We start from the raw sequence: 12,927 nt of genomic DNA, 5'->3' as shown, positions 1-12,927 counted from the left end.
AATTTTAAATTCGTTTTCAAATTATAACAATAAAAAATAAAGTGCAAATTATTTAACTCTACAATTTAATCAGTTAATCGTCAGGTAAATTAATCCAACGGAGTTTTAACCCGGCGCCTCCACCATACCGTAACTGTCAATATAAATCTATTAGATATGCTAATTGTGTTGACATTTACATTTTTCAAACTTAACCAAAAAAGTTTTCTTTTAATCTAAACTAAACTAATAAACAATTATCTTTTCCAATATAAATATAGACACTTTAATTTTCACCAAACGTTTAAATACGCTATATTAAGTATTGAAAAAACGATAGTTTTGCCCAACAACTAGTGTACTCATGTTTACTAAAATGACTTTTATGTTGTTAAAATTAATCTTTAAAATTGGAAACATTTTGGCCATCTCTCTGCCATATAAGAGCAACAAAAGCTTACAATTTTGCCAGGAAATTTATAGTTATTTTATGATTTTATTTATCACCTCAGGACTTACATATTCAGCTTATTACCGCTTACCAAATTGCATCAAATTGTTGTTTATGAAGAGAATGGTGCAAATTCTTGGAGACGCGTCTCGTCTTTCTTCATAGGAAATGTTTATCCGATTTCATATTCGATATCAAAACATTCATCATGGTATCAATTGTTAAGGAATCTTCATTTAGTACAAAACCCCACCAAACTTAAAGAAAAAAATTGCTATAAATCCTTTGTTATCGATAACACAGTGTTCTGTTGTTACCTGTCGTTCATGGCTGGAACAGTTTTCATATACGTGGATGCGACGTTTTTCCAACAATTCGCAATTGAGTTTTTTTTTACAATCAGTTCATTCTTACCTTTTTTCTTTTAAGAATGTTACTTAAAAGATATCTAAGTTGAACAACATTTCTCAATTAACATACAGAGTTAATTTTTAAAATCCAACAAACAAAAGTAAGTGTGATTCGATGACATTTAAACAAAATCAAATATGATTTCTTTTTGCTTCGGGAATCTGTTGATATTTTCAATAACATCTTTGGATGGTCAATGCTGATGCTAATTGCTTTCTCTAGTTTACAAACGTTCGCTTTTATTGAGACTTTAGTTGTTATAAATTTAAAAACAGTGAAAACATTATATTGTTATTCTAATCTTGTAGCACAATGTAAGTTTATAGGTATGCAGATAAGAGAAGTTTTTAAAATATGTGTGATGATGTATGTGAACAAGCAAATAATCTGGTAGCAGAAGCATGCAAGTTGGAAAAGTATGCATCCATCAGCGGACAAATACGTCATGAAGAATTTCAGTTATTTTTGACTGCTCTGAAAGATAATTGCCAGTCTTTTTATGCAGCAAAATTTGTTATTGACAACAAAACACCATGTTTTAATATGTATAATTGTATACAGGATCCGGCAACACTTGTGTCCACCCCCAAAATCATCTTAAATACTAAAGACAAAATTTTGAAAATTTGCATACGCTCACAGTTGACAAAGCTCTAGAAGCTGACGCAAAAAAACTGATAGTTTTGGCGTCGCAACGTCTTAAAAATGTAATTTTTAGTTAATTATGAGGGTTTGTGCTATCAATCCCTAATTTAATTTTTTTTCAATATAAATGTGTTAAAAATATCTCAATTGTTATTTTAGATTCAATGCAAATTGTCTTCAAAATTTGAGAAAAAAATGCTGTTTTATCAAGTTAGTTTCCAGTTTGATTACGTCAAAATTGGGAACTACGTTTACACCCACCTGTCAACATCTTGTGTCACAAATGACATCTATCTTTTGGCTCGCTTTAGATTGTAACAAAAGTCTTACTTGGTGAAATTGTCGCTTTGTCGATGTTAATTAACGATTTCTGGTGTCCATAAAGTGCAACATGCCCGTGTTAATCAAAATTAACCTTTATAAGAATGAATGAAGTGGCTTGTGAAATTTTGGTGTAAACGTAGTTTGCCGCTGCGCTGTCATAATTTTGAAAACTAACTTGATAAAACAACGTTTTTTCGCAAATTTTAAACACAATTTGCATTAGATTTAAAATAAAAACTCAGATATTTGTATCACAGTTATGTTGAAAAAAATTGAATTCGCGAATATTTCTGCAAAAACTCAAAAATCGCTGAAAATTATACTTCTAAGGCGTCGCGACGCCAACCAAACCGTGATAAACAACAAATTTTTGCGTCAGTTTCTAGAGCTTTGACAACTATGAGCGTATGCAAATTTTCAAAATTGTAACTTTAAAATTAAAGACGATTTTAGGGGTGGACACAAGTGTTGCCGGACCCTGTATATATTTTTTGATAGTCATGATTCAATTTGACCTTGCTTTTCGGTCGATAAAGTAGATGAGGACCTTTTCTAAGTAGGTACAAAGAAAGTTAAGCGAAATTAAACAAATATAATTATATTTTATTTTTGTTCTATACTGTTTCGATAATAATAAATTTTGTATTAGATAAAATAATTTTTGAGTAAACTTGATATCTAACGTATGTTAATTAGTAGAAATTATTTAAAAAAGTAGTTTTTGCCCGGCGCTTCCACCATTACAGAACTGCCAAGATAAGTAAGCAGCTCTGCTGTATAAACAAGTTTATATAAAACTAATTAAGAATAGTTATTTACATTCAAACAAATATTATTAAAATTTTACGCCTCGACAACAATGTTTGTCGTCTGAACCGCATAAAATCATAAAATCCCTAAAATGCGAGATTTGTTAAAAGCGTTTTGGCTGGTAAAACTAAAAACTTAAAACATTTTTGCACTGACAGATGAGAGAGAAAGAGAGAAAGAGGTTTCGAAACGCACGGGAATATTTTTTTTAATCCACACTAAAACAATAAACAATTATGTATGTTTTCAAATCCAAAAAACAACAATTCAATTCCTGTACATAACAACATGTATTAGTTACGTTCACTAAAATGACTTTCCAGCTGTTAAAAGTGGTCTTCAAAGTAGGAAATATTTTAGCCATCACTCCGCCATATAAGCGAAACAAGAAAATCCAATATCGCCATCACATTTACGGATATTTCATGATTGGAATGATATCCGTGGGTCTGGGAATTTCATTTTATTACCGTGTACCATGGTACATGCGATATACAGTTTGGGGAATTAGCAACCGTAATATGGCAATATATTTTAATTGAAAGTGGGAGATTAGAGGAGTGATGAGGCGTACCGCTGACGCATTCCCCTTAAATCCCGCGATACTCGTGCTTAGATTGTTCTTTTCGAAACGTCAGGGTAAACGAGTAGGTGTCATTGTTCAATAATAATCTCACTGTCAAAATGAACTTAGAAATTTCTGAGAAGGTACAAATTGTAAAGTGGTTTTTTCAAGGTCACTCGATTGTAGAAATCACTTCTAATTTATTTCTTCTTGCGTTTGAAAACCGTCCTCCTCCCCCAATTTCTGCAGTGTACCGAATTGTCCACAATTTTGAAACACACGGCTGCGTCTCTCCAAAAAAAACATAAATTTCCGAAACAACCAATTCTCAATGAAGAACGGGAAAACAGGGACACAATGATTTGTGCAAGCGTTGAGGAAAATCCAATGCAGTCAAGTCGAACCCTTGCTGTGGAATTTGGAGTTGACAAAAACACAATCCGCCGTGTGTTAAAAAAGAATGGTTATCGGTCATTTAAACTGCAAAAAACAAACGAAATTTTTCCCGAAGATCGAATTAAACGTATGGATTTTTGCGAACACGTAATGGAAAGGGCAAATCAAAATCCAGAGTTTTTGGAAAACATTTTATTTACGGATGAATCCACTTTTCCGTTACATGGGCACCATAATCCATCCGTTTGCCGATATTGGGCCAAAAATAATTTGCATTTAACCTACACTGCTCGCTCTCAATACCCCCAAAAATTAAATGTATGGGCAGGTATGCTTGGGAATCACGTTATTGGTCCCTTTTTCATAGATGGGAATTTAAATTCTCGCAAATACTTAGATCTACTGCAAAATAACATTATTCCCGCAGTTAGACAAATTCCTAACATACGGATTGAAAATATTTGGTACCAGCAAGATGGTTGTCCTGCCCATAGTACTCTTTTAGTTCGGGAGTATCTACAAACAACGTTCCCGAACAAAGTTATCAGTTTGAGAGGAAACATTTGTTGGCCCGCCAGATCACCGGATTTAGCTCCAAATGATTTTTTTTTGTGGGGTTATCTTAAATCAAAAATTTATGGGTTTGAAGAAAACCGAGCTAATAGCTTGGAAGAATTGCAAATTGGTATTCAAAATGCAGTTACAACTATTGGCCCAGAAATGTTGACAAACGTACGAACTAGTTTTTATAACCGTTTAGGTTACTGTTCAGCCCAAGAAGGAGGACGTTTTGAACATTTTTTATAAAAATTTCCTTTTGTGTTTTTAGAACTTAATATTGTTTTTGGAATAATTTTTATTCTATTTTTTTAGTTAAAAATTTCTTTTTATTTTGGGTGGGTTGTAATTATTGCAACAATGAGAATATTTGTTTATGTTTGATGTAAGATTAATAAATATTTGTATTCAATGATTTAGTTAGCTAACGATTTCAATTTATTGTATTTCAGATTAAAACAACAACATCCCAACGATTTCTAATGAGTACTGCTGAGCACGGCGGACAATTTCATGAACTGAGGTTGTTCATGTGGTGGGAGATACTTTCTTTTATCTCTCTTGCACTAGTGGCAAATGCATGTTTACTTTATCCCACTCATTATTTTTCCATCTTTCGGCGACAATTCACCAAAAACCAGGATCTATCGTGTGCGCGCGAGTGAAACGATAGTCATTTGCCTTAGTGTGAGAAAGACACCCACTAATGCGGGCGCAATATGAACAAGTAGGTGGGAGAACACTTGTCCCCCACATCGCCTTATAATTTGGTCCATATTACGGTTGTTAATTCACCAAACTGTATGTTTATGAAAAGAATAGTACAAATTCTTGTGGACGCGTCACTTTACGTAGGGAATATTTATGCAATTTTATGTTCAAAATCAAAACAATCTTTATGGTATCAACTACTAAAAAATCTTCAAATGGTACAAAACCACACGAAACTTCAAGAAAAAGTCAGCTATAAATCTTTTGTTATTGGTAACACAGTTTTCTTTTGCTATCAGTCTTACCTGGCTTGGATAGTTTACAAATATGTGGATGCGACTTTTTTTCAGGAATTCGCCATTGAATTTCTTCAAATCTATAATCAGTTCACTCTTAATTTATTAATGTATGTAATATTAAGAATGTTACTTGTAAGATATCAAAGTTTGTCAAAAGTTCTACATGAACGCACCAAATTAATTTTGAAAATCCAAAAAATAAGTGCCATTCGGTCGCATCTCAACAAAGTAAAATATGATTTTTGCCTGCTTCGGGAATCTGTCGATATTTTCAATAACGTTTTTGGCTGGTCAATGCTAATGGTGATTGCTTTCTCCTTTCTGCAAACGTTGGCTTATATAGAAACTTTGGTTGTAGCAAGGACCAAAACATTGAAGACTGTTACATACTATGTCATCATAATCTTGTGGCATAATGTAAGTTTATGCTTAGTTTAAGATAAATTCGTAACATTGTTTTTAGTTAGGAGCGCTATCAGTTATTTTCTCGTGCGATGCAGTATGTGAACAAGCAAATAATCTTGTAACAAAAGCATGCAATTTGGAGAAGTACGTATCCAACAACAGCCAAAGGTGCTATGAAGAAATTCGGCGGTTTTCGACTGCTTTAAAAGATAATTATCCGTCGTTTTATGGAGCTAAGTTTTTTATTATCAACAGAGCGACATGTTTCAGTATGTACAATAGTATTTTTTCATTTTTAATAGTCATGGTTCAGTTTGAACTGGCTTTTCGATCGAAGGATAAAGGATAAAGTGTGTATCTCCTAATTAAGAAAATGAAGCAAAATTTAAATAACTATAATTATATAATTATATAATATTTGCTGCTTACTGTCTCAGTGTCAATAAAATTTAAATGGAAACAATAGATATTTATTACACTAGAATACGTAACAACTGAACTAAACAAACTGAAACTAAATATAAGTGCCGAGCCATAGACGTCGCAAGTAGAAAATTTGATCGTCAGGAACAATTTCGAGGGTTTCTTGACATTAAACTGATAATGATAAGTTTTGATTGCACTTAGAGCTTAAGATTTAACAGTACTGTAATTAAAAAAGAGAAAGAATAAACAAAACATCAAGCGAGTATTAATTGTTTAGACTCCAATTGATACGACGCGACTGCCACAGATAAAAGCTTCAAGGATTTGTGCGCCCGCTATAATGGCACATTTTGTTCCCACAAAAAAAACAATTATTTGCGAGGTCGTAGATCGAGAGATAAATCTTTTAAATGGACAAAATGACATTATACTCGAGTATAATACAAAATTTTATCCAAACCGTCTGTTGGTTGCAACTAAAACATTAAATGAATTGACAGAAGTTACAGCAACGTTTAGTATTTAGTGGGTCCTAGCCAGTAATAAGACACTTTGTCTACCTCAAATAAGTAAAAAATAAGTCTTAAAAGAATATATGCACGATGATTTACATAAAAACATTAAATACTAATAATCAATGTACAATTTTCAAGAGTAATTTGAAATTTTCATGCCTTTATTTATCATGGAAAGTTAAACTCATACTTAACATTTTACTGCAAATCATCAGTGTCTTTAAATCAAAAATTACAAATTTTAGAAGAAGTTGAAACAAATGTGCTTACTAAAATTGAAATTGCAAAAAAAAATAAAAATCTCTAAATCAACATTGTCTACCAAAAAAAAACATGAAAATAAAATTCTCATGCCGATAAAGAGTTTTATGAGACCGTACTTAAGATTTTAAGGGCAAAACGTGTCATGGGTGTGCTAAAACTCATAATGACGTTTCCTTTTTCATACAGGGTGATTTTTTTAAAACAGCAGGCGTTGTAGAATTTTTATTTATGAACCTATTTCAAAAATTTAAAAAACAAATTAAATGGTTTTTAATTTACTATAAACTGGTGATTTTAAAATTTTTCTAAATGTCTTAGTATCTTTTGGGCGATACTCAACTTTCTTATTTTAAATTGACACCCATATTTTTTTTTTTCATAATTTAGAAGATATTAATTTTCTTGATTCAGAAATGTGTAATATGTTCTACTTTTACAAAAAATATTTAAAAAAAAAATCAAAAATGAAAAAATTTAGGCAATGAAAATTAATAAAATCTAGGTGCATGGTGTCAATTGTGCAATGAAAAAAACGGGATGGCGTTTCAACAGTATTTTAATTAAATTCAGTAGTTGTTTTTTTTGATTTGTAATTATTATTGTCTTTTGTTATTAATAATTTCAAAAAAAATGCCGATCCTTTCTGTTATTTGCTGCTTTTTGACATTACAATAACGGCATTCTTTTATTTGACACCATGCAATAGATTTTATTAACTTTTATTGCTTATTTTTTTTCAATTTTGATAATTTTTTGTAAAATATTTTTGGTAGAAGTAGAACATATTGCACATTTCTGAATAAAGAAAATTAATATCTTCCAAATTATGAAAAAAAAAGTATGGGTTCCAATTTAAAATACGAAAGTTGAGTATCGCCCAAAAGATACTAAGACATTTAGAAAATTTTTAAAATCATCAGTTTATAGTAAATTAAAAACCATTTAATTTGCTTTTTAAATTTTTGAAATCGATTCATAAATAAAAATTCTACAACGCCTGTCGTTTTAAAAAAATCACCCTGTATAACGAACAGCAGTTCATTATAATGAAACACCGTTTCAACGAACATCTCGATAGAGCAAACACAATTCATTCTCCCTTAATTGTTCGCTATAACGAGGGTTTACTGTAGTATATTTCCTTAAATTAATAGTGGGTACGTTTTTTCACACTCGAAACAATAATTACCTTCATAAGAAAGCGGTTGTGGATAAATAAATAGTAAAATCCAAGCACAACAAACATTAATTATATATCATTGTTTATTTACTTTTATCAAATATCATCGAATTTTCTTTAGAAACTGTACACGTTTACCTCGTTCAAGGTGATGACAAATACAATTTGAGCGTCTCTTTGCCTTCACTAATATGAGCTTTAAACTGTTAAAGGTGGTTTTTATAATACGAAATATCCTAGCAATCACTCCAAGTTTTACAAATAAAAAAATATCTTTTTTCCAAAAATTTTACTCATATTTCATGGTAATATTTATTTCTGTATGTTTGGGCTACTCTGAATTTTATCGTATACCTGAATATGTAAAATTTATACCCATGAAAGTGACGGTCATTCTTCTTATAGAGATCACACTGTACGCAGGAAATATTTATGTAATTTTATGTTCGATCCTAAAGGCGCCATTATGGTACAAATTATTAGAAAACCTTCAAATATTAAAAGATAAAATCAAGTTCAAAGAAAAAGTCAGCTACAAATCTTTGGTTGTTACCAACATATTATTTTGTATCTACCAATCTTATATGACATGGGCAACAGAAGGCTACAACGATAAACTTTTTTATCAACAATTTGCAATTGAATATTTGCAGTACTATAATCAATTTATTGTTACTTTTTTACTGCGCGTGCTACTGAAGATGATTATTACGAGGTACAGAGAATTAACAAAAATTCTAAGCCAGCAAACAAAGACAATGATAAGAGTTCAACAAACAGACAAGTCAATTTCTTCGTATCTCAACAACCTAAAATATGATTTCTGCTTACTTCGAGAAAGCGTTGATATTTTTAATGATATTTTTGGGTGGACTATATTACTATTAATTACATTTTCAAGTTTACAAACATTGGTTTATCTGGAAGGGTTAATTACCATCAAAGAGCTTCATCTTAAACACTTAACATATTTTATAGGTCTTTATTTGTGGTACAATGTAAGGTACATTTTTTGTTAATAGCACCTTAAGATTATATTTTTAGATTGGAACATTTTCGATAATTTTTTCATGTGATGCAGTATGTGAGCAAGCTGACAAGTTTATAGCGGAAGCATGCAAATTAGAGCATTATTTCTCAAATAAGAAGGATAAACGTTATAGAGAGTTTCGCAAATTCATACTTAGTTTAAGAGACAATTTTCCATCATTTTCAGCAGCAAGATTTTTTGTAATCGACAAAACTGCTTGTTTCAGTATTATTAACGGAATTTTTTCGTTTTTAATTGTCATGGTTCAATTTGAATTAAGCTTTAATTGAACAGATAGTATTATTAGGATTGTACCTACGATTAATAATTCATTGTAATCATCAAAATCACTGCGTCTTGTAACTTGTGTTTTAATTTTTATTAGATATTTTCTGTTAAAAAGAATGTTATATGTATTTCAGTAAATGGTCGTAGATAAAGCATAGTATTACGCTCACATGTTATACCTCTTATTCACTCGGTTGATTTGCTTAACTGGTAAAACGATTTTCGCACCGTGGTTAACACAATTTAATCATTTTAACATTTTATTATCCATATTTTACCATTTAACTGGCATTAATGTGAATATTATTGGCATTCGGCGTAAAAAATGCCATTCTCGGCGGAATACGACCAGTTTGCACCCGACAATTTGTCCCTCACCTATTCATCCCCAGCTTTTTTATCCCCCGGTCAATTTGTTGTCAATGTAATTTAAACCATACAAATTCGTCCCGGTGTTATTTTTGATAATAATTAAAGAATATAAATTATGCAATTTTACTTGAAATTGATGTCTGGGAAGCAGAAGGTGCTATACCCATTAAAGAAAATGAGTTTTATTTCAATTTAAAAAATCAAATAAAATAAAATTGTCACTGCTTGATAAAAACATTTATAGAGAAGACATGCAAAAACTTACAATGTCAGTATTCGATAAAAACGCATTACTTATTAATAAGGGTCTGACGAAGAATTAAATAATCATTTCTTATTGTTCTACAATTCTAAATAATTTTTACTGATCGAAAAAACATGTTTTTGATAACAAACATCTGCAAATGAATTTTTAACTTTTAGAAATTTATTACAAAATCTGCATATTTTAATCATTGAAATCCAGTGTTGCTTGTTGGCACATGGTAACAGAACCAAATAAACCCCACCCACACATGGTGATAATTCCAAGAACTCTTGAATCAATTCAACACCCAAGTGTGTTGTCTCTTAATTAGGGTAAGATAGTCTATGATCTTCAACCCGCTTAAAAACTAACTATGCACTTATTTTAAATATTTAACAATGTTTGTCAACATGTTTGCAATAAACGAACCTTTGCTAACTCTGTTGCAAATTCGATTACCAGCAACGCAAGTCACACTTGAACAATTGACCCCCTAAGAAAACAAACCCTAAGATGTTTTTTTTTTGTAAGAGCACAGAATACATAGTTTTTGAAAATTGAGGGCTATCCAAATAGCTTTATTTGTAAATGTTGGTCCCATTGAATGCTGTTTAAAGCATAAATAAGCCCGAATTCCAATTTTAATATTTATCAAAGTTTTTTAGGGGGTGCAAAACTTTTCAACGTTACCTAGTTTATTTTCATACAGAGGATCATTTTAATTTGTGATCCAGGTGGCTTTGACTCAAATTAACGTAGGTTTCCTGCTAACAATTTTGACAGTTTCAGGTTCGAACCTGGAAAAGGCGTCAAACTTTGAAAGTGGTGGTACTCTAATATATCGTCATGAAATAACCACTGTTACATCCTGTCGGCCAATAAAACACTTTGAGCAGCAGTTCAGTACAGGCTTAACGTTTCAGCAGAAAGTTTTTACCATGAATTGTAAATTTGTGGTTATGTCCAATTTAGTAAACACTCAGACATGAATTGAAACAAAATTTCATAGCCGCCTGCATCACAAAATATAAATGATCACAGGTTATTTTGTTATGTTCTTAATTTATTTACCTACAATTTTTTACGTCGTTGAAGTTAGCGTCATTTTATCGGATTCATTTTCATAAATTAAACGCCGCAGTACTTCGCCTCAAATGACGCATGCATGCCGGTCGCACTTTTCACATGCGAATTTCCACCGATCGTCGTCTTTTTTTCACACAATTTTTGACCAAATGACACCGTAATGACCTTCTGCCCCATCTTCAATCAAAATTCTCCTTCTACATGAGAACAAAGTGGTAAAACTCAACCCTTAACCTAACTAGAAAATTATTATTCATTTCAACCTTCAATAGTAATGTAGCTTCATAAATATGACATCGAAAAATTACAAATAAATCACTTAGTAATCTCCCATATCGCTTATACTCCCACCACCCGTCAGAGGGTGGCAATCTCAACCCCTCAAACACCACCTCCCACTATTTTGAAAAATCCACAATGTAGCCCTATGAATTTGAACTCGAAAAATTACAAATAAATCACTTAGTAATCTCCCATATCGCATATACGCCCACCACCCGTCAGAGGGTGGCAATCTCAACCCCTCAAACACCACCTCCCACTATTTTGAAAAATCCGCAATGTAGCCCTATGAATTTGAACTCGAAAAATTACAAATAAATCACTTAGTAATCTCCCATATCGCATATACGCCCACCACCCGTCAGAGGGTGGCAATCTCAACCCCTCAAAAACCACCTCCGACTTATTTTGAAAAATCCGCAATGTAGCCCTATGAATTTGAACTCGAAAAATTACAAATAAATCACTTAGTAATCTCCCATATCGCTTATACTCCCACCACCCGTCAGAGGGTGGCAATCCCAACCCCTCAAACACCACCTCCCACTATTTTGAAAAATCCGCAATGTAGCCCTATGAATTTGAACTCGAAAAATTACAAATAAATCACTTAGTAATCTCCCATATCGCATATACGCCCACCACCCGTCAGAGGGTGGCAATCTCAACCCCTCAAACACCACCTCCGACTATTTTGAAAAATCCGCAATGTAGCCCTATGAATTTGAACTCGAAAAATTACAAATAAATCACTTAGTAATCTCCCATATCGCATATACGCCTACCACCCGTCAGAGGGTGGCAATCTCAACCCCTCAAACACCACCTCCGACTATTTTGAAAAATCCGCAATGTAGCCCTATGAATTTGAACTCGAAAAATTACAAATAAATCACTTAGTAATCTCCCATATCGCATATACGCCCACCACCCGTCAGAGGGTGGCAATCTCAACCCCTCAAACACCACCTCCGACTATTTTGAAAAATCCGCAATGTAGCCCTATGAATTTGAACTCGAAAAATTACAAATAAATCACTTAGTAATCTCCCATATCGCATATACGCCCACCACCCGTCAGAGGGTGGCAATCTCAACCCCTCAAACACCACCTCCGACTATTTTGAAAAATCCGCAATGTAGCCCTATGAATTTGAACTCGAAAAATTACAAATAAATCACTTAGTAATCTCCCATATCGCATATACGCCTACCACCCGTCAGAGGGTGGCAATCTCAACCCCTCAAACACCACCTCCGACTATTTTGAAAAATCCGCAATGTAGCCCTATGAATTTGAACTCGAAAAATTACAAATAAATCACTTAGTAATCTCCCATATCGCTTATACTCCCACCACCCGTCAGAGGGTGGCAATCCCAACCCCTCAAACACCACCTCCCACTATTTTGAAAAATCCGCAATGTAGCCCTATGAATTTGAACTCGAAAAATTACAAATAAATCACTTAGTAATCTCCCATATCGCATATACGCCCACCACCCGTCAGAGGGTGGCAATCTCAACCCCTCAAACACCACCTCCGACTATTTTGAAAAATCCGCAATGTAGCCCTATGAATTTGAACTCGAAAAATTACAAATAAATCACTTAGTAATCTCCCATATCGCATATACGCCTACCACCCGTCAGAGGGTGGCAATCTCAACCCCTCAAACACCA

The 12,927-nt window shown here is 32.7% G+C and overlaps 1 protein-coding gene across 1 annotated transcript; it reads left to right on the top strand.

Moving 5' to 3' along the window:
• Window positions 1-355: 355 nt before the first annotated feature.
• On the top strand, window positions 356-1,235 carry LOC148180948 (uncharacterized). Its single transcript, XM_088044756.1, has 2 exons — window positions 356-556; window positions 996-1,235. Exons 1-2 carry the CDS (start codon window positions 356-358, stop codon window positions 1,233-1,235), a joined length of 441 nt encoding a protein of 146 aa, XP_087900882.1.
• The last annotated feature ends 11,692 nt before the right edge of the window (window positions 1,236-12,927 follow it).

This window comes from Gnatocerus cornutus, chromosome 1 (assembly GCF_029298725.1).
Source record: "Gnatocerus cornutus isolate USDA-ARS CGAHR chromosome 1, icGnaCorn1.1, whole genome shotgun sequence".
NCBI lineage: Eukaryota > Metazoa > Arthropoda > Insecta > Coleoptera > Tenebrionidae > Gnatocerus > Gnatocerus cornutus.
Note: the sequence above shows the minus strand (reverse complement) of the source record. Positions and strands in the feature narration are given on the sequence as shown.